The sequence below is a fragment of the Phyllopteryx taeniolatus genome, chromosome 6 (genome assembly GCF_024500385.1).
Source record: "Phyllopteryx taeniolatus isolate TA_2022b chromosome 6, UOR_Ptae_1.2, whole genome shotgun sequence".
In the NCBI taxonomy this organism is placed as follows: Eukaryota; Metazoa; Chordata; class Actinopteri; order Syngnathiformes; family Syngnathidae; genus Phyllopteryx; species Phyllopteryx taeniolatus.
In genome coordinates this window covers 13,119,632-13,141,461 of record NC_084507.1, presented here as the reverse complement: position 1 = coordinate 13,141,461, position 21,830 = coordinate 13,119,632, and the positions used below count along the sequence as shown (strand labels likewise).

The following is a 21,830-nucleotide window of genomic DNA, read 5'->3' as shown; positions in this document are numbered from 1 at the left end:
CGGGGAATACAAAGGTACGATTTGACACTCTGCTTTCTCATTGGTCGATTGCATCGAACCAGGATGGGCTTTGACACAGAATGGCCAATAGAATTCGAAAAAGGGAGGGGTTTCAAGTGGAGTGGGGCGACTTTGAACCAAATGGTGAGCCTTCATTGGTTTTACCGAGAGAATAAGAAGACTGGGAAAAAAAAATCAACAAAACGAAAACATGAATAAAGAAAATATAAGCGTTCGGTTTGGGTTTCTTTTTAAAAATATGAACATTTTTAATGTATTTTTTTATTTGTCACTGTGTTTTAAGTCCCAACTTTCCTAACTGCAGTTCACAAAGTGGGCCCAATAAATATGTTTCATATTTACAGACAATTTATTCAGGTTTTAAGGCTGTATCCTGCAGAGCCTGTCATACAGATAAACATTTCTCCAAATAAATAATGCAAGACATAATGCAATAATAATGCAAGACAAGAGGAGGTAGAAACACATCTCGGTGGAGAGTGCCTGTATGTGTGTGTATACTTGTACAGTACATAATATTGAAAACAAATTTCATAAGTGTATGCAAAATGGGCCGTTGTTGATATTATTGTCACCATCACTTTGGTACTTTTTGAAGGGAAAATAAAAAACATTGATGCCCTTAGTGTGAGCCCTACACAGTAGTGTCCTTACAAATATGTGCATTTATTGCAAGAGACTCATTTTGTTAGTCACTGTGCAATGAACTTGTATTTGTCTTACACAATCTGACTGCTAAAGCCACAATCAGATATGCACATATTGCACACCAAAACGAGTGTGCTGCATAGACATATTTGTTTGCAACACTTTATAAGACACATAAAGTATGTATCTGTCCTTTAACACTTCCTGTATGTTTTGTGTGGACGAAAGGAAAAAGTGTCAACCCATGCAAATAAAGACATTTCAAGAACGTGATATACCCTGTTTGATGTTTGTGGGGGTCGCAAAACATGCAGAAACACCAAACTATGTTTCAAAGGGGCCAGCCATACAGAATACAAGACATGCATTCATATTATGTATGCCGGCAAACGCGTTAGGAGCAGCAGATGTGTAGAATTTCTAAAAAAAAAAAAAAAGAATATCAACATGTTTGCTTATCATATATTACACTCAGCTAAATATGCATGGTCAGTCTCTTCATTTTTTTTTTTTTTACATGGAAGACAAAATAATTTTTTAAATCATCATTCAACCTGCCAACCCATTGTGTTGAACTACAATGTACAAAAGGTCCTTTAGCATATTGCAATCCATTATGTTGATTGCTTGAAGGCCTGTCAGTGTCCGGGATCTTTCCACTGGGAAAGCTGCAATAGAATGGAAAGTCGGTCTTGGCTAACACTGTTTTGATGAGGCCGGACGAGCATCTAGTCTGCTATTCAGAGTGATGTACAGAACCTACTGAATCAGGCCAGTAGACTTTGGAGTTGATAGGTCTCAAATGTCTGACTGATACTCAATAATTCTTCAACCTCCTCATCCTCACAGTGCAGACTCTGAGTAGAGTGCTCCCGACGATCCACGATGCAGGTGAGGCGACACTAATCGGCGTACGGACACGGAGGACGAGGAGTTTAGATCCCCGCAGCTGCGCAGGTGGATGCCCTCCAGGGCGCGGCCACTGTGCCTGCGGTTGTGTCTGCTGTCGCTGTGGGAGTGATGGTGGGTGCGTTGGTGGGTGTGGTGGTTGGGTTGACCTCGACTGGTGCTCCAAGGAGCCCGCCAAACCTGAACGGTATTTTTTTCAAGCAGGGATGTACAAAAACAACATGGTTATTATTATGATTAATATAAAGTAATGTCACGTTTGGAATGACCGTATTTCCGCAAATAGTGGCCAAGGAGTGTTTTAGATCAGGGGTAGACATTTATCAGATTCATTTTTGGAATAATATAGAACAACATTACCATGCGTCTTCTATAGTGCTTGTCCTCATTTGGGTTGCAGGTGGGAAGTAACATGGCTCGGTTTACTTTGGGTGAGAGGTGGGGTACACCATGGACTGGTTGTTAGCCAATCTCATGGCACAAACAACCAGCTGTTCACACCTACATTCAGACCTATGGATAATTTAGAATTTTCAGTGAACCTAATACAGTGGTGCCTTGAGATATGAGTGACTCCACTTGCGTGTTTTTCGAGATGCATGCCGTCATTCGGCCAATTTTTTGCTTTGACTTGTGAGCAAACATTTGAAATACTCGGCCTAGATGGTGGCAGTGAACTCAACACACTTCACAACAACCAGCACTTTGGCAGATAGTGAACAATTCTTCAAAAAAGAGGCTTCAAGCTGTTAAATGCCACCCCCAGTTGAAGTTTACTGTCAAACCAAACATAAAATAAAGAGAATTACTGGTTGTGTATTTAAAACAACCACAAAACCTTTGCCTTAAAGTCTGCTAGCTTAATGCTAACAAATAACAGGAAACGCCATAGGGGTGCTAACAAATAGCATCTATGTGGCGGCGTTATAACGCTTAAAGCGATGAAAATCTGAACACAAACGGTGCATCAAGACATGTAGAGGGCATACATATATATATATATATATATATATATATATATATATATATATATATATATATATTTAAATCCTTGGCGAAAAACAACTAATATTACTGAAGCTTACTAGTGTTGTGATCAAGACCATAGTATCCGAGACCAAGACTTGCCCGAGACCAGAACTCGAGACCAAGACAAGACCGAGACTTTTGGAAATCGAGACCGAGTCAAGACCAGGACCGAGACAAGCCGAGACCAAGACAAGACCAAAGCCATACAAATCTATCTTTTAAACCATGACAAGGTTGAACAGTATAAGAGCATTCTCTCTTTCATTTTTAATTTCTTTTAAATATAGTTGACAGCCAGAACACTGTGCAACTCATTCAAAGTGGAACGTGAAAAAATCTAAAATTTTAACTGCAGCACATTTTCAAAACAGCGCAGTATAAAGGCAAACTACACGTGAGATTGCCGCAGTGACGTCAGCGCAGTCGTCGCCCGCGCGAGTATAAAGAAGCCTTTAATGTCTCCATGAGAACAATATCCCCTATTTTGGGTACCGTGTCACAGGGTGAGAGACCACAATTTGAGGGAATAAGGTGGGCTGTAATTGAGTGGACGTACTTGCTCCAAAGACAGATGGTTTGTGGCGGTGCCCTCGGCCCCTCCCCTCCTTTTAGGTATCTGCCCTGCACCCCCAGCGTGCTCCGAGGATGGCGCCAGGTTTCGTTTGGAGCGCTGCAGGAAGCGAGCAACCAAAACTCGAGTCACCTTGCGAGAGACAGGTTACAAGATCAGTACAGAAATATGAATATGAAAGCTTAAACCAGGACACATGGAGTTTCATGTACAGTGGAACCTGTGAAATAGACTGTAGTCATGCAAGATTTTGAAATTCATGACGAATTAAAAAACGTTACCTAAAATTGCCTGTGCAGTTACTAAACGTTTTACGATGATGACAGTTCAAGAGGGGAACTAAAAATAAAAAACCGAGATAATATGTGCACACCCTCTTATAACTGGGGATGTGGCTGTGTTGAGAATTAACCAATCACATTTAAACTCATGTTAAACGGCAGTCAGCACATACCGATCACCACTTAAAGTGCCTCTGCTTAACCCCAAATAAAGGCTTTTCCTGACATTTTTGTAGTCATGGTCCATAGAGAGCTTTCACAGCATCAGAGGTACAGTATCTCATTGTTCAAAGGTATCGGTCAGGACAAGGGTACAAAGGAATTTCCAAGACATTAAATGGACCATTAAACACAGTGAAGACAGTCATCAAGTGGAGAAAACATGGCACAACAGTGACTTTACGAAAAACTGGACGTCCCTCCAAAATTGATGAAAAAACAAGTACTGGCTGTTTAGAGTTTACTGTATGTGACAATCCAAACCCAGTTACATTTTGCAAAAAACAGTTGAACCCTCCCAAATCCATGTGGGAACATGTGTTATGATCTGATGAAACCAAGGATGAACTTTCTGGCATTAATAAGTATGTTTGGCACAAACACAACAATGGTCATCACCAAAAGAAAACCATACCTACAGTGAAGCATGCTGAATGCAGCATCATGCTTTGAGGCTGTTTTTCTTCAGCTGGGCCTTAGTCAAGGTGGAGGGAATTATGAACAGCTCCAAATACCAGTCAGTGTTAGTACGAAACATCCATGCTTCTGATAGAAAACAAAAAACATCGGGAAAAGCTTACTAGAACATCTGAACTTTATTTGGAGTTCATCAGAAGCAGGGATGTTTAACATATTTAATATGAGTGTGAATGTGATTATTTCTGAACACAGCCACAGGCTCAATTACAAGAGGGTGTGCGCACTTGCGCAACAACATTATCTCAGTTGTTTTATCTTTATTTCCTCTTAAGTTGGTCTATTTTTTTTTTATCAGAAAAACCTGATATTTGAACTGGGCTTTATAGACGTTTTATTATGACTTTATATACAAGGTTCAACTGTATGTACGAGTATAGATATTTGAAAGCCTTTCAGACAAACCTTAAGGTCTCCAAGGGAGCGGTGGTATTCTCTGGGTAAACGCAGGGGGGACACAGGTGGGGCTTTGGAAGGAACTTGCACGCCCGGATCTGTGGACTTCATGTTGTCTTTTCTTGGCAAAGCGGTAGCTGGAGGCAAAGATGTACGGGGCACCAGCAACGCCTCAGAGGACGGACCTTAGGAGAAAACAAAAGTTGTAACTTTTTTTTTTCTTTTTTTTTTTTTTTTTTTACCGTCAACCCCCACAAATACACCAAGTAACTTCACATTTATTCATTTTTGTCATTAGCAGAAAGCGACTTAAATATCTTCCAGAGATCCAGAAAAATGTCATTTGCTCCTCATGTTCATGCTAACACATTTGAAATGATCATTATAAAGGTGGCATACGTTTAGCCAGTATTACCTATGTCTGGAGAAGCTTTGCTGCACCCAAAGCTCAAGTCAGCTGGAGGGGAGAGGGCAAAAAGACACATTTTTATTGGGCACCCATCGTTTTACAAAAATAAATAAATAAATCTAAGAAATTAGACTGAAAAAGTACACCCTGAACTGGTTGCCAGGCAATCGCAGGGCACATATAGATAAACAAACAATAGACATGCATACTCTACAAAGGAAGGTACTAAAGCCAAGATTAGAACTCCAAACCTTACAACTGTGAGGGAGATGTGCTAACCACTAGGTCCACCGTGCTGTTTCTAAATTTGTTATCACGATTTTTCAATAACTGTTAACTTATTCACAGTGCAATCACAGTGAGAAAAGTGCGGGTGTTTAAAACCCCACATTCCTTGCGGGTGTGACGAAGAGTGTTAAAATCTTACACCAGTGTCTGTGACATACAGAAAAGTATGGATGTTGAAACTTTTCACCAGGGAAACTCTGGGTGTGAACTCTTTCATCGGGAAAAATGTGGGTTCTGAAACCTTCACATTGCCCCACAGTATGACAAAAAGTGTGAGTATTGAACCCTGAGACTGGGAAAAGTGTGGGTGTTGAACCCTTTTACAGGGAAAAGTGTGGGTTTTCAAACTATTGCAGGCCCCACAAAATCAACAAAACGTGTGGTTGTTGAAGCCCTACACCAAGAAAAGTGTGGGTGATGAACCATTACACAGGGAATCATTTGGGTGCTGAATCCCCGCATTCCCCACAGGTGTGACAAAAAGTGTGGGTGTTGAACCCTTTCACAGTGAAAAGTGTGGGTGCTAAAACTTTACACCTGTCAAAGTGTGGGTGTTGAAACTTCCACATGAGCAGCATGTGTGACAAAAAGTGTGGGTGTTTGTTGAAATCTTTCACCAGGAAGTTTGGCTGATGAAACCCCACCATTCCTTGCAGGTTTGAAAAAAGTGTGGTTGTTGAAACGCCCACATTTCCCGCATTTGTGACAAAATGTGTGGGTTTTGAAACCTTTTAAAACTTTTAAAACACCTACATCTCTCATGTGTATTGTGCCCCTGCCCACTTAACTACCAAATATGGCTGCTTGGGCTAAAGAAGCAACAATTAGTATTATTAATGCAATTAGTATTATTAATGCGACTACTCCTGCTGATGATGACAATTAAATTAGCTTCAATATATGCAGTGCCTTTTAAGGGACCGAAGGACACTTAACAATAACTCGTGTGGAAATCAAATGTTGAATATGTTAGGAGCACCATGCTTTAATTACCTGTACCTGTAGAGGAGCTGAGGCCTGGCTCACTGTGTGACCTCATGATGCGTGGGAGGTCTTCGTTGTCATTTCTGCCCCCCTCGCCCTTATTCCTCCCGGCCCGTCGTCGCAGGTACAGAGGCTGACGGTGTAATGGAGGTCCTTCGCTCTGACCCACACACTGCTCGCTGTTAAGGGGAGCGGAGGAGTCACGGGCAGTTGCTTGGTGGAAAGGCGTGGAGGGGCGAACTCGGATGTCCGGTATGCATGTTTTCTGGCGCGAGGCGGACCCCGCTACGGCCTCCAGCTGGGAACAGCTCCGAGCTAGCGAGGCCTGGCGCCGCAACACTGGAGACCTGGAGGAGCAAACAGTAGCGAATAACACTGCCAATAACACCGTCGACTCTATGTATAGTAATACAAATGTTCTTTTTAGCATACGCTAATTGGGTCAACAACATTGCACATTGCACTTCAAATTCTAAATCTGTTTGCCTAATAGCCGTATTGCCTAGGTCATTTTCAAGTGACTGTTACAATATCAATAAAAAATACCAACATGCTTGCTAAAAATTTCATTTCTTCTGTATGTCTGTGTTAAATTCTCAGTTATCCACAAAGGTTCAATTGAGGCAACTTGACTCCTCTTGTTCGTTTGATTTTTTTTTGTTTTCTGTTTTTATGGAAATGACTTGGACAAATATGCTATTAGGCTAACGAAATGCAAGGGCTCCAAACTGAGGAGTAGGGACTGAATAAGTACACATCTATTGCATGTTTTGATAAATGAATGAATGAATAGGTAAATAAATAAATACATTGTATATAAATTAGGTAATAGAATGTTTGATGAAAATGTCTTAGTGCATTATTGGGTTTTGTGAATATATAAAAATATTTGATTACATTTAAATGTATAGAAAATTTGAAAATCATAATTGATGAACTAATTGTTCATGTTTGTTTATTACTCTAAATTAATAGATATATGAACCCCGGTCCTCAGAACTGTGAGGCAGATGTGCTAACCGGTCGTCTACCGTGCCGCCTTAGAAATAACATGTTTGACAAATTAATTTTTGATTATTTTTTTAAAAGGAATTTATTTTGAAATATCATTGTTTTAAGTTGTCTGTTATGGATATATATATATATATATACTTTTTTTTTTTTGCAGGCTACTACGACTAAAGTAAGCTCAACGAGCTGTGCATTTGGATCTCATTAGATCTTGCTGGTGTACCAAATAAGATGGCCATCTGCCCACCTGTATGTGGTGGTTGCAGTACTGGGCGAAGAGCAAGAATTGGACCTCTCTCCCCTGAGGAAACGTCTGGCTCTGGGTCCTCCTGCCAGAGGGCTCTCCGGTGTCTGCGAGCGAGGACCACGGAGGCCGGGACGCTCCGCTCCGCTGTCCGGCCCGTCGCTCGCCTCGCTGGCCGCCCTGCTGGCCGCCCTGTTGGCCCTGCCGCCTTGATTCCTCAGCGCCACCTCCAACAGACAGGAGTCCTCGGATGGGGACGAATCATCTGGGATGTCCACAATCTCTGACATGAGCAGAGATCCACTGTCCATGGAGACTGAATACAAGAATGAAGGACATATTATGTGTCGAACTCTGTGAAGCATTCTTTCAAAAACTATGAAAATTTTAAATTTAGCTGATGCTAATACAGGGTTGTCAAATCTACAGCCCGCGGGCCAGATCTGGCCCGTCAGGGGGTCTGGTCCGGCCTGTGGGGATATTTTTTTTTCAAATTTTTGAATAAAAGTAACTGTTGTTGCTCTCTTTTATTCTATTCTATTTTAGTCTCGTGTATTGTAGTCTGTTCTACTCTAATTTTTTCCAGGGGAGGTCGCACAGACGCTACATTTTATTTCTGTGAAAATGAATACCTACTGTCGAAATATTTTAAGACACAATAATATTGCAAAATGTCAGTCAACAGCTTCAGTTCAAATGAGGTTGGGTCCGTGGAACGCTTTTATGTCAGTCAGTTGAGGTGGTCAAGATTTCCAGATAGATGTGAAAATGTATCTACATTTAAATTAATTTCTAGATATTTTGTTTTATAAAAGGTACATAATAAAACATGTATAGATCAACTGTGATGTATAAGTAGCACATGTGTAAATGAAAAAAATGGTTCATAATATTGTTGAAATTGCAATCACCTTTGTTAAGAAATTTTAAATTGCTCATATGATTTGCAACAAGATAATAATCAATGAATGTGAATATTTTCAGAATGTACTTGTAATTATTTGCACCAAAACAATGGGAACATTTTGGAATAGTCGTTATTCAAAGCTTGTTAGGCCACGAATATACTGGTTTGCCCCAGTTGCGATCAAACTGGAATGAATGTGGCTCCTGAACTAAATATGAGTTTGACACCCCTTGTCAGGGCTGCTGCCTCAGCACCCTGAACTACACTTTGTGTTTGGTCTGTGTCTGTGCAGGTGGGACGAGACGAGCTGGAGAGCTGCGACGCATCATCATCAGCAGTGTACTTAAGGCAGTCCCGAACTCCACCTCGTCGCCAGATCGACTTTAGCAGTCACGCTGTCAGTCGCGTCTCGCTCGGATCACTACTACTGTACGCAGTATCCTAATCAGTCTTTTGTTTCCTGTCCAGAACCTTCATTGCCAGTACTCCTGTCCGAAATCTCCACGCCTCTTTACTTGCCTGCACTCCTGTCCCCTGAAATCGTCACCTGACCCAGAACTCCCACCGCAAGACACTGCCACCTGCCAGAGTCCCAGTCTCCTCACCCTGCGGCCACTTGTTGAACTAAATAACCCCTCTGAATTCTGACCTGCCTTTCCGTATCTGCTCTTGGGTCCCCTCCTGCACCGTGAACCGTAACACCCCTGTTCTAAACACATTTTCAAAATTGTTGCTTGCTTCTTCTGCACTGAAATCGAAGGGCTGGAAAATTGCTGCTATCACTGCTATGCCCTGCTATTTGTTTTTAACTGCTCAGAAACATAATACTACCGACCTTTACAAAACTGAGGTGTAGCAGTAGAAGAACTGGATCTGTGTAAGAGTGAGAGGCACAGAGGCTCATTTACTGTAGCTGCCAACACTAATGTTACAGCTCTGTTTTGAAACACCGGAATGCTACTAGAACAACAAATGAGCATTTGGCTACATTTCCTTGATTAATTGTGATGAAAATCAATAATCAATGAATTGATTAATTGGTATTTTTTAAACATGGGATGCAAGAATATCTCTGTGAATGTTCTGAACTCCTGTTTCCATGTCAATGTTGCCCACACATGTTGTGCCATAGCTTGGCTGTAGCTCAACATCCCATAGCTGATGTCCAGTTGACTTCTTCAAACAAGCAAACTAGTTGAGACTGAATCAACAACACTTTACTGTTTTGCCTGCCTCGACTGCTTCAGGAAATCATCAATCAACACTCAATTGACAGACTTGAATTGATTGCATTATTATATTTTATACCATATGTCCTTAATCATTGCTCACCTTCTCCGCTAAAAGCTGTTGAAGTCACTCGCTCCCCAGACAGCTCAACACCGTGTTGGTCGAACATTGTTGCCTTGACAAACACAAAAGATCACCGAAAGCACCACTATAAGTGCCACTTACGTATATAAAAAAATATATACTAAAAGCTATATCTATCCACAGTCACGCTCACCTGGCTGGCAGCTCTTTGTCCCATCACGGCCTCGTAAGGAGGAGGGCAGTCCGTCGGGTAGAGCGGAATGGGGCTCTCCATGGAGCCATTGTAGGTGATACTCCACATGAAAAATATTCAATTATTTATTCCATTCAGTATTTTCCTATAACATTGACAGCATATATGCTCAACAGCCACAACATTAAGGAAACCTGAATAAACTAATGAGATCTGTGTCAAATATTGTGCCTTTAGAAAGATAATAATAACACTATTGTGGTACCTTGACTTACAAGTTTATTCACTCCATGACCACGCTGAGAATAAGACCAACTCTCAACTCACCATTGTCCACTGAAATGATTGGAAATGCCATTCATACGATCCAGACCCCAATAAAACACCAACAAAAAATGTTATGTGTATTTTAATGAGAAAAATCATGTTCTACAATATTATACTAAGGTGGCACAGTGGGTGACGGGTTAGCACATCTGCCTCACAGTTCTCAGGACCCGGGTTCAAATCTACTCTCGCCTGTGTGGAGTTTGCATGTTCTCACCGTGTCTGCGTGGGTTTTCTCCGAGTACTCCGGTTTCCTCCCACATCCAGAAAACATGCGTTGTGGGTTAATTGAAGACTCTAAATTGCTCGCAAGTGTGAATGTGAGTGCGAATGGTTGTTTGTTTATATGTGCCCTGCGATTGGTTGGTGACCAGTTCAGAGTGTAACCCGCCTCTCGCCCAGAGTCAGCTGGGATAGCACGCCCGTGACTCTAGTGAGGAGAAGCGGTACGGGAAATGAATGAATGAATTATTATTGCACTACAAAACATAGAGTAATGACATCGTCAAATAGAATGTAAAGAATGAAATGCATTCATTCATGCATTCATTGTGCGACTCCTTTGCGCCACCAACCAACTGCTCAGTAGGCTGCAGTAATATTAGTCATTTATTTTGCAGAGGATGAAGAAAATATGCCTGTAAGGATTTTTATAGTCTTTCTTCATGGGTAGCTGCAATGTTTGTATTCAAATACCCGTTACTTAAAGGGTTATAACTAAGCAACATCAATGCTAGTTTCCTTAGCCTGTCTATAGAGTTTTGCATGGTGTTTTAGCATTAAGCTAACAGACTTGCTTTAGATTTGGTTTGGTTACATACACAACATGCAATTCTCTTCATGTTTAGTTTCGACACCGCAGCAAACTACAACCACAATGATAATCTGATTGTTTTCCCATTATTACCTTTGGGCGTCTGTCTCAGAGCTGCAAGTGTACTCAGGAGGATAGTAAGGGGGTGGCGGAATGGGTGGAACAAACTCTTCGAAGTCCATGATGTTGGTCAGGAAGGCGTCCTGAGGCGTGGTGCATTCCGGGTTGACGGAACGAGAACGATGAGGCGCCAGCTAGGTGGGGGTAATGCATGCAAGCATGTTTAACATATATGCAACAGGGTTCATACCCTGGCCAAATTGTGAGTTAAAGTGCATTTTTCCTTGTTGAATGGGTATCTTTTAGCTGAAAATGACACAAGGAAGTGAAAAAGTGATCAATGTTCTGTTTGGAGCTACAGTGTATTAAACACTCTCTATTATATCTTCTATTGTTACCCCATTGAGCCTTTTGGGGAGCCAAGAATGAAATCAGAATACAATCAATAAATATTACATGAAAAAAACCTGTCTTCTTATGAGAATAAAGTTTGAATATTATTGGGGGAAGAATAAAACCAATAAAAAATATTTTTTATGATAACATGCCAAAAGAATATAAGACTTTTTAGAATGACATTTTCTTTTTTTTCTTTTTTTTAATTTGGACAAAGCTAAAACAATATAAAAATATATAAATAAATCGAAATGATCCATCTTGTTTCTCAATAAATACTGCTACATCCGGATGTTGTAAATGTGTAGGTAATTAGATTGATCTTGAGCAGTGGTCCTAAAAAACTATGTGCCTCTCCAAGTACCAAGTATCGTTAGGCCTAAGAGTTAATAAAAAACTAGACAAAATCTTTTAATCATATTTAATATCAAGCCGCTGCAACATTGCACAGAGTTTGAACACTGTGCTTGAATATACAGTAGGGAAATAAAACTACTACGGTGATAACAATTTAATAAAAATATATTGCACATAAAAGTTAAATACAAATTGTACCTAAATAAAAGCTTAAAACCAAACTGTTCTTTCAGATTAAATGCATGTATTGAACCAAAAAGTTAAATACAACTAAACCGCACTTAGGTGGTGATTCTTTCATGTACCACTAGAGGGAGGTGGTACTTCAAACAGTACGACACTCTGAGACTCCCTGATCGAGATTTTGCGAGAAAGTAGAAGGATCCTTTTGAATGTAAAAGGCCGCTTTCTTGCACCATTACCTGTCATCTACCAAATACTCAAAACTTGGTCAGGATATGAATCATTTGGGTCTTATCTTCAGTGTCTGCGTGTGCACTCACCAGGTGCACGAGGTCCAGGGAGAAAATGTGGATGCTGCAAGTGACCGTGGACAGAGTGCAGATGATAGTGGAAAGAATGCTAAGACCACATGCGCTAAACAACAAGTCCTGTAGAACAGTATAGAACATTTTCAGCAATTTTGAGCTGGAAATGTGTAAAACAACCACAATCGGGAGCTGTATCCCCCCCTTACCTTCAGTTGATGTCTGACTGAGTGGCAGTCCGAATTTAGGTTGAGGACGAGGGTTCCATCCTCTTTGCTGGAGCAGGATTCAGTGGGTGCGCAACACACGCATCGGCCATTCTCAACCTACACACAGAGAAAGAGTGTGAAGTCAGGCACTGCAGAACTGTCAGACCCAAACTCAAATCTATTCCTGGAAAGTTTCATGGCGCATCTGTTTCGAAGGGCATTCTAGCATGAGCCTTGCGTCGTGTTTGTACCTGGCATGTGAGCATGGACTTGACCATCTGTGCATTTTGACAGGAGAGCATAGAGCCAGCCAGACTGAGGATCACGCACACTGCAGACAGCAGCATGAACAGAGACACCTGTGGAAGGACGCGGCGCCAGACTTTTATTCTTTCGTCTTGTTTTTTTGCTGTATGTATTGTTTTTTTGTGACAGTGGTCTCTGGGAAAAGTAATTTCAGCCCTCTGTATGTTTCACATGATATTGAAGACTGACAATAAATGCTACCACACCATAATGCCAAAAGTTTCACATCATAAGCTCTGACATTCATTAAAAGAATTACAGGGCTTGAGGAACTCATAATGAGGATAGTTGATATGAACAAAAGTCTTGGCACTGAATCTTAATTCTTGATCTTACCATGACTTTTTCTCCCCCTTGGACTCATTTGCAAGGTCTATAAAGGCATGCTTGGATGAATTTGGTGCAAAAGAACCCCATTAAACACCACAAATAATGCAAGACTGTTATTGTATTATTAAAATAAACAATTTTACCAGTTTTAACATTCATATACTTTTTTCTTTTTCCTTTTACGTCATCTAATAGTCACATCTGTCACTTTTAAAAATCTATTTTGCCCTTTCACACAAATGACAGTCCACTTCTGAACTAAAGCCTCTTTCACACAGCAATCCTGCAAAATAGCAACACAGAAGATTGGGCATTCGTCAGGCCATGCCTCATACACAGAACCCACAACATGGGGTATGTGCACTTTTGCATGGCGACACATCCGGCGTAAGAAAAAATGTCATAGCCCTCATAACTGGACAGAAATTCCCACTGACACCATGTCGTCCTGAAGAAAGTCTTCTCAGATAAGTGAAAACTGCTTTAGATGCAACTAGGGAGTGTAATTTAATATTAGGGCCCATTTTCCTGTAGTACTTTTGTTGTGTCCCAATTCATCAAATTAAATACTTTTGTCCACATGGTGAATCAAAGGTCTCTTTACCATTTATATACAGTACTAGGTTGGCTGTAGCTGATGCAGGAAAAAAAAAAAAAAAAGCTTTCATCCTGTTTTGCCTGCTTTTTTTTGGGTGGGGATAATGCAGCATCATAATGTCAATATGGACCAAACTGAAGCTATCATGAATGTTTTATCCATTTAACATAGTCATGAAAGCACATGCATTCTTCCAGGGCTCAGACAAATGCATTTGCAGCCTGGAATATCTTTGCAAATATGTAAGCCATATTTTACAGGAATGTATCAATAATTTACACCTACAAGAGGATCCATCTGCAAGGGGTTGCCAGATCGATTAATTATACAAGACCCCTCGTGTGGACTGTCACGTTCAATTGTTGTTTATGGTGTCTATTAAAAAGAAAAAAGTGCCGTTGCATGACATCCATCGGAAGGACTAAGTGCCCTGTTGATTATTCCCTGTGAAATCAAACCACTTGCCCACTGTCTCTTCTAGCTATATTTAAAAATATATATATATATTTTCTATACCATTCATTAGGGTCTATCCATATCCCTGCTGACTTTGGTCGAGAGGCGGGGTACATCCCGGACTGGGCGCCAGCCAATCGCAAACCACATTTAGACAAACAACCTTCCACACTCACATTCACAACGATGGGCAATTTTGAGTCTTTAATGAACATAACATGCATGTTTTTGAATGTGGGAGTAAGCGTGAGTAAAACCAACACAGGCACGGGGAGAACATGCAACAGATTCGAACCCCACACCTTGGGACTACGGCTGTGTTCACACTGCAGGTCAATTCTGATTTCTTTGCCCAATGTGACGTATCTGATTTTTTCATGTCAATGTGATCAGTATAATTCCAATTTTTTCATATCCGACCCATGCCTCTTTCATATGTGGCTATAAATCGGATATGTATCCGACGCGAGAGAAGACGCGTGGATGGTTCACGGTGCGCGCATCCGACGCGTACGTCATCAAAGTGCGACAAACGTCACAATTGTTCGACAAAACCGACACGCCACTAAAAGGCAACTGTGGACAAAGGAGCAGAAAACAATGAGTGTTGAAAAGAAGACGCTTTAGAACTGATGAATATAAGAAAATGTTGGCTCCAGTTGCACAAAAACCCTGAAATCGACCAATTTAGTGACTCTCTAACATGGACTTATTATAAAAGTGCCAATTTCATTAAAAAAAACACCTTGGTATTGTCATATGGGTGTCCAGAAAACACCCCTCTGACAGCTTTTTCTGTTTGACCCAGTTTTGTATCCGCTTTGTCCATATTTGGCTAAGACCGCTCCTTTTCCTCTGTGTAGAAGACCCACTTGTGAGAGCACACGTGTTTGTTATGTCGACAGCGCTGGCTCGAGAGCGGAGAGGTAGGCAGAGCTCTTCTCATATTTCACGTTTACTGAGGCACCATAGAGACAGTATTACATCCTAAATAGTAGAAAAAGTTGGTTTGGCAAAATATGTCCCCTTTAAGGTAATGTGAGGTTAATAATGGATTTTTTCTTGTGGTTCTGTTGATAAGTGTAGCTACTACTTAAGGAGGGTGGCACGGTGGACGACTGGTTAGAGCGTCAGCCTCACAGTTCTGAGGACCCGGGTTCAATCCCCGGCCCCGCCTGTGTGGACTTTGCATGTTCTCCCCGTGCCTGTGTGGGTTTTCTCCGGACACTCCGGTTTCCTCCCACATCCCAAAAACATGCATTAATTGGAGACTCTAAATTGCCCGTAGGTGTGACTGTGAGTGCGAATGGTTGTTTGTTTGTATGTGCCCTGCGATTGGCTGGCAACCAGTTCAGGGCGTACCCCGCCTCCTGCCCGATGATAGCTGAGATAGGCTCCAGCACGCCCGTGACCCTAGTGAGGAGACGCGGCTCAGAAAATGGATGGATGGATACTCCTTAAGGAGGGTAAGGCTGGATGCGAACAGTGGAAGAAGAGTTTCTTGTGGACCTACGTCTAAAAGGCGAACTTGTTTCTTAAGACTGTGACAGGGTGTCAGTCAGTTTTTTTTGCAATTTCATTACCCGGCAACTGCAAAGACAACAGCTGGGAGCTTCAATAGCATGAGCACTCTTGGCTAAGTCAACACTCAGGGTGAATGTTTCAAACGAGAATATTCACAGTTGTTTTTCATGTTATTGGGGCTTTCTTTTCCAGACTCATCAGATTCATTTTGTTGGACGGAAAAGAGATGTTTAAAATGTTCTGTGGTTAGCCGTTAGCCGAGCTAACACTTTCACTCTGTTAGCATCATAGCATCAGCCGGTGTACATTTCTTTCTTAAAGAGTCACATTACTTCACATTTATTTATAAATCACTATCATTGCAAATAATATAAATGTTTTCTTCTCCTGGCAGCATGGCAGGCTCGTGGTTAGCACATCTGCCTTGCAGGAAAGAGGTACCGTGTTTGAATCTCAGCTCAGGCCCTCCCGTGGTGGCGTTCGTATGTTCTCCCAATGCTTGCGAAGGTCTTCGAACCCCTGCAAGTGGTCTTACATCTATGTGAAAAGAGTTGTTCTCTAACGTACAAAAGGAAAATAGACATACCACCAGTGTTAAAGGTCTCCTCCACGAGATAATGCCAACTATTCCGGATGCCACCACCTATAAACAAAGATACACACAAATAAACACACGCTCCACCACCTTACTTACAGTGGATGTAAAAAGTCTACACACCGCTGTTTAAATTGCCACATTTTTGTCACATAAAAAACATGAGACCAAAATAAGTAATTTCAAAACTTTGTCCATCACGAATGTGAGCTGTAAAACCTGAAATCTTTATGAGAGGGCAAGTGAAAAGAGAAAACTGACATAATGTGCTTGCACAAGTGTACACACCTTCTGAAAACTGGGGATGTGGATGTGTTCAGAATTAAGAAATTACATTCAAACAGATGTTAAATGGGAGTCAGCACACAAATGCCACTATTGAAAGGGCCTCTGATTAATCCCATATAAAGTTCAGTTGTTCTAGTAAACTTTTCCTAATGTTTTCCATTTATTTGTTTAACTTTCTAGCAGAAGTTTGAAGGTTTTATGCTAACACTGACTGATATTCGGAACTGTTCATAATTCCCTCCTCCTTGACTCAGACTGACCAGCTGAAGAAAGAACAGTCGCAAAGCACGATCCTGCCGCCACCTTGCTTCCCCGTGGGCAACGTTTTCTTTTGGTGATGAGCAGTGTAGTGTTTGCGCCAAACATAACTTTTGGAATGATGACCAAACCTTGGTTTCGAAACTAGATCAAAATCTCCCAAACATCCATCCATCCATCCATTCTCTACCGCTTATCCGGGTCGGGTCGCGGGGGCAGTAGCTTCAGCAGGGACGCCCAGACTTCCCTCTCCCCAGCCACTTCATCCAGCTCTTCCGGGGGGATCCCGAGGCGTTCCCAGGACAGCCGAAGGATGTAGTCTCTCAGGCGTGTCCTGGGTCGTCCCCGGGGTCTCCTCCCGGTGGGACATGCCCGGAACACCTCACCAGGGAGGCGTCCGGGAGGCATCCGAATCAGATGCCCCAGCCACCTCATCTGGCTCCTCTCAATGCGAAGGAGCAGCGGCTCTACTCTGAGATCCTCCCGGATGACCGAGCTTCTCACCCTATCTCTAAGGGAGAGCCCGGACACCCTGCGGAGGAAACTCATTTCGGCCGCTTGTATCCGGGATCTTGTTCTTTCGGTCACGACCCACAGCTCATGACCATAGGTGAGGGTAGGAATGAAGATCGACCGGTAAATTGAGAGCTTCAACTTTCGGCTTAGCTCTTTCTTTACCACAACGGACCGATACAAAGTCCGCATCACTGCAGACGCTGCACCGATCCGCCTGTCGATCTCCCGTTCCATTCTTCCCTCACTCGTGAACAAGACCCCAAGATACTTGAATTCCTCCACTTGGGGCAGGATCTCATCCCCGACCTGGAGATGGCATGCCACCCTTTTCCGACTGAGGACCATGGTCTCAGATTTGGAGGTGCTGCTTCTCATCCCAGCCGCTTCACACTCGGCTGCGAACTGCTCCAATGAGAGTTGGAGGTCACGGCTTGATGAAGCCAACAGAACCACATCATCTGCAAAAAGCAGAGATGCAATACTGAGGCCACCAAACCGGACCCCCTCTACACCTCGGCTGCGCCTAGAAATTCTGTCCATAAAAGTTATGAACAGAATCGGCGACAAAGGGCAGCCTTGGCGGAGTTCAACCCTCACCGGGAACGAGTCCGACTTACTGCCGGATATGCGGACCAAACTCTGACTCCGGTCGTACAGGGACCGAACAGCCCGTATCAGGGGGTTCGGTACCCCATACTCCCGAAGCACTCTCCACAGGACTCCCCGAGGGACACGGTCGAACGCCTTCTCCAAGTCCACAAAACACATGTAGACTGGTTGGGCGAACTCCCATGCACCCTCGAGGACCCTGCCGAGGGTGTAGAGCTGGTCCACTGTTCCACGGCCAGGACGAAAACCACACTGCTCCTCCTGAATCTGAGATTCGACTTCCCGACGGACCCTCCTCTCCAGCACCCCTGAATAGACCTTACCAGGGAGGCTGAGCAGTCTGATCCCCCTGTAGTTGGAACACACCCTCCGGTCCCCCTTCTTAAAAAGGGGGACCACCACCCCAGTCTGCCAATCCAGAGGCACTGTCCCCGATGTCCACGCGATGTTGCAGAGGCGTGTCAACCAGGACAGCCCCACAACATCCAGAGCCTTTAGGAACTCCGGGCGAATCTCATCCACCCCCGGGGCCCTGCCACCGAGGAGCTTTTTAACTACCTCGGTGACCTCAAACCCAGAGATAGGAGAGCCCGCCTCAGAGAACCCACACTCTGCTTCCCCATGGGAAGGCATGTCGGTGGAATTGAGGAGGTCTTCGAAGTATTCTCCTCACCGACTCACAACGTCCCGAGTCGAGGTCAGCAGCACCCCATCCCCACTATACACAGTGTTGGTGGTGCACTGCTTTCCTCTCCTGAGACGTCGGATGGTGGACCAGAATTTCCTCGAAGCCGTCCGGAAGTCTTTCTCCATGACCTCACCGAACTCTTCCCATGTCCGAACGGGTGACCTGACAGGTTTTTCGAGATACGAGCTGTCCTTCGGCTGAGTTTTTGCTTTCATTTGCGTGCCGAAATTTGAGATACAAGCGCAGTATGGTGGCAGTGAACGCAACTCAACTCACTTCACAACAAGCTGCAGTTTGACAAATTCTTCAAAAGTCTGCTAGTTTGATGCTAACAGATAATGGGAAGCACCAAAGATGGGCTAATGAATAGCATCTATGAGGCGGTGTTCTAATGCTTGAAGCAATGGATATTTGAATACAAATGGTGCGTCAACACATGTAGACCGACAAGCTTACAATACTCACAGGCGTATATTATTTATCCTCTGTGAAAAACAACTAATATTACTGCAGATTACTGAGTCACTTCCAGTAGTGGTGAACATCTTCGTTTGCCTGCATGACGGTATTATGCGGCCATGTCACACACACCAAGAGGAGCTACAATGACTTACACTGAGGAACAATTTGAAATTTGTTTACTGTTGAGTTCGAGTTTTATGCTGATTAAAACTAAAATTCGCACGCTGATTCCAACATTGCAGCCAGTTGTTTTTCTAGCACGTCAAGTGTACCCTCCAGATTAGCTGTAGTAAGACTTGCCAGTTGATTACGATTGGACTCATCTACATCTAGGCGGCATCTTGTTTGTGCAGTCACAATTGAGACAGTGCGGTGAGAGGTGTGTGCAGCTCCCGATAGGTCAGTACTATCAATATCTGCATACAGAAAGCTAGCATAGTAGGAATTAAGGAGATTTGTGGTGGCTTTTTGCTTAACCTTGTAACCATAGGCATACCGTTGTAAGTTCTATTTGCTTTTATGCTGTTTTTTTTTGTTTTCAAAGCTTGCAACTATTCCATCTTAGTGTTTTATTTACATAGATTTTTCATATTTTCTAAGAAAATGGGGATCCTATAGTTCAAACACTTAACGTGATAGAGAAAAACTGAGATCAGTTTTGGATTTCACACCCAAACATTTGTTAAAAAAAGCTGCCAGACCTAACTCGACAAAAATTGTGTTCACCAGTGTTAATCATGATGCACAAATTCTAACATTCTATCTAGATAGTTTTATAAAATACAATATTATAGAATGCTATTTTCCTTACTGGAAACACAAAGATTCTTTTAGTCTTTTTGGGAGGTTGGAACGTAATTAAAAGTATATATGTAGAGGCACAACTGTATTTTTATGAAAAACAACATATTCTTATACGATTACACCGCTGTGTAAACTATGTTGCTCGCCGTTCATAAACTAAGGACCCCTTGTAAAGGTATTATGACGGTGACAGTTTGACCCGGGAACAGATTTATTCAGGTTACGTCATTCGTCGTTTGAGTCAACCAGCATCACCTGTTCAAGTTGGAGATTCCATTGTAGAGAATGATGCAGTGAGTTGCTTTATACTTACAAAAAATCCAGCCCAGAAGGGACAGGACTGCCTCACACGAGCAGATGAGGTGAAGGCCATGCTGGTGAAGGAGAAGGCCAGCACCATGGCGCCCAGGCCCAGGTGGCACAGACCCAGGTAGAGGAGCAACCGCGCTCCCCCGGGGCCTCGACCCGAGATGCCCCGACGGCTGTCCGACCAGCCGCGAGACCCCGAAGCCGACGCCACGCTGCTGGAGTCGGACGGCGAGGGCATATTGGAGATGTGATGGGAGGAGGTTGGGATTCAATATATAGTTCTTGAGGCAAAGTTCAAGGCTGGCTGAACATTCTGACCCTGGTCAGCAGAAAGTTGAGAATGAAGCACACAAACAGCTCATTTGACTGTCTCAGCCATGGCTGCATAAGTCAATACAGCTCACAGCACCTCCTCCTGCAATGAGACTCCTCTGTGTGGCTCATATTGACACTTTTACTCGCTTATTTGAATTTCTTTCCTTCTTTCTCCTACTTCCACTCTCTCGCTGGTGACATTGCGGCAATCAGCAGCAGGCCTCGCGTTGTCAAACAGGCAAAAAACAAGAAAAATGGAAAGACGTGCATCTCTCTCAGCTGGTGGGCCGCTCGACTGTGTGTGTTCTCCTCCCGTGCGGAGCATCAGCCGACCTTCTGTTTGGACCACTGAGAGAAAAAGCACATCGATCTCTCACCTCGTCAACGCGAACCGGCTTGCCGTCGATTGGAAAAATGCACCAAAGGAGACGCTCCACGCACACCTCACGGAGATCAAACGCTGACAAGTCCGCCTGGTGTGCCACCGCTTTGCCTCCCCGCAGTCACGCGGGCATCACGTCCACGTTTAGCTCACTGCACCCTCCTCCGCCGTCCACAAGATACATTTTTAGCAACACGCCGCACTTTAAATCACCATCTTAAGTCCACGCTTGAAAAACGCCTCTACGTGTTTGCTTGCGTGGATGCGCCTCCGCGCTGGAAAAGCATCGTGCGAGATGGAAGCCCGAACCTGTCCCAGTGCGTGATGACAAGGCACGTAAAGCGTGCGTGAGATGCGGCAGAGGAGGTGGGTGCTGATGCTGGGAGGGAGAGAGGGAGGAAAGAAGGAAGGAAGCAAGGAAGAAAGGAAGGAAGGATGGATGGAAGGAAGGAAGGGCCCGGCCGATAGTTGGCTAGCAACAAGCTTCAGCATATGCAACACCAAACTAAACAAAATGATTAAGTATCATCGTTTTGTTTTGGGGATATCCATAAAAAAAAATGTCCAATGTTGCTTCGAGAAAAAAAAAAAATAAAAATAAAAAAAAAAGCTTTAGGGTTCCATACTTGGCATACAGCATGATAATGCCCCGTGCACAAAATAAGGTCCACAAAGACAAGAGTTTGTTGCAGAAGTACTACAGCTAACGCAAATGAAGATTGCATGACAAAACAACACCCTGGACAGCTCGCCATTCAATCGCAGTGTGATCATCAGGCACGTGCACAGATAGACCCCCAAGCGATGCTCCAGCAGCAGCCCCTTTGCCCTGGATGAA

General features: G+C 43.2%; 1 protein-coding gene across 6 annotated transcripts; it reads right to left on the bottom strand.

The window, feature by feature from the left end:
- Nucleotides 1-347: 347 nt before the first annotated feature.
- Nucleotides 348-21,794, bottom strand: fam189b (family with sequence similarity 189 member B). 6 transcript variants are annotated; one of them, XR_009789026.1, is made up of 15 exons: nt 20,300-21,794; nt 16,353-16,409; nt 12,804-12,911; nt 12,553-12,669; nt 12,359-12,466; nt 11,136-11,296; nt 9,902-10,001; nt 9,727-9,799; nt 7,491-7,803; nt 6,242-6,579; nt 4,967-5,008; nt 4,561-4,736; nt 3,164-3,310; nt 1,939-2,091; nt 1,621-1,758 (listed from the first exon to the last, which is right to left on the bottom strand). XR_009789026.1 is itself a non-coding variant. In XM_061776842.1 (14 exons), the coding sequence occupies exons 1-14, from the start codon at nt 20,531-20,533 to the stop codon at nt 1,513-1,515; spliced, it is 2,220 nt and encodes a 739-aa protein (XP_061632826.1). In that variant the 5' UTR covers nt 20,534-21,794; the 3' UTR covers nt 348-1,512. The 6 variants fall into 6 exon arrangements, 5 of the variants coding, with proteins under 5 accessions (XP_061632826.1, XP_061632828.1, XP_061632827.1 ...); XM_061776842.1 differs by lacking the exon at nt 1,939-2,091 and having other exon boundaries at nt 348-1,758; XM_061776844.1 differs by lacking the exon at nt 1,939-2,091 and having other exon boundaries at nt 348-1,758; nt 3,164-3,277.
- Between the last annotated feature and the right edge of the window lie 36 nt (nt 21,795-21,830).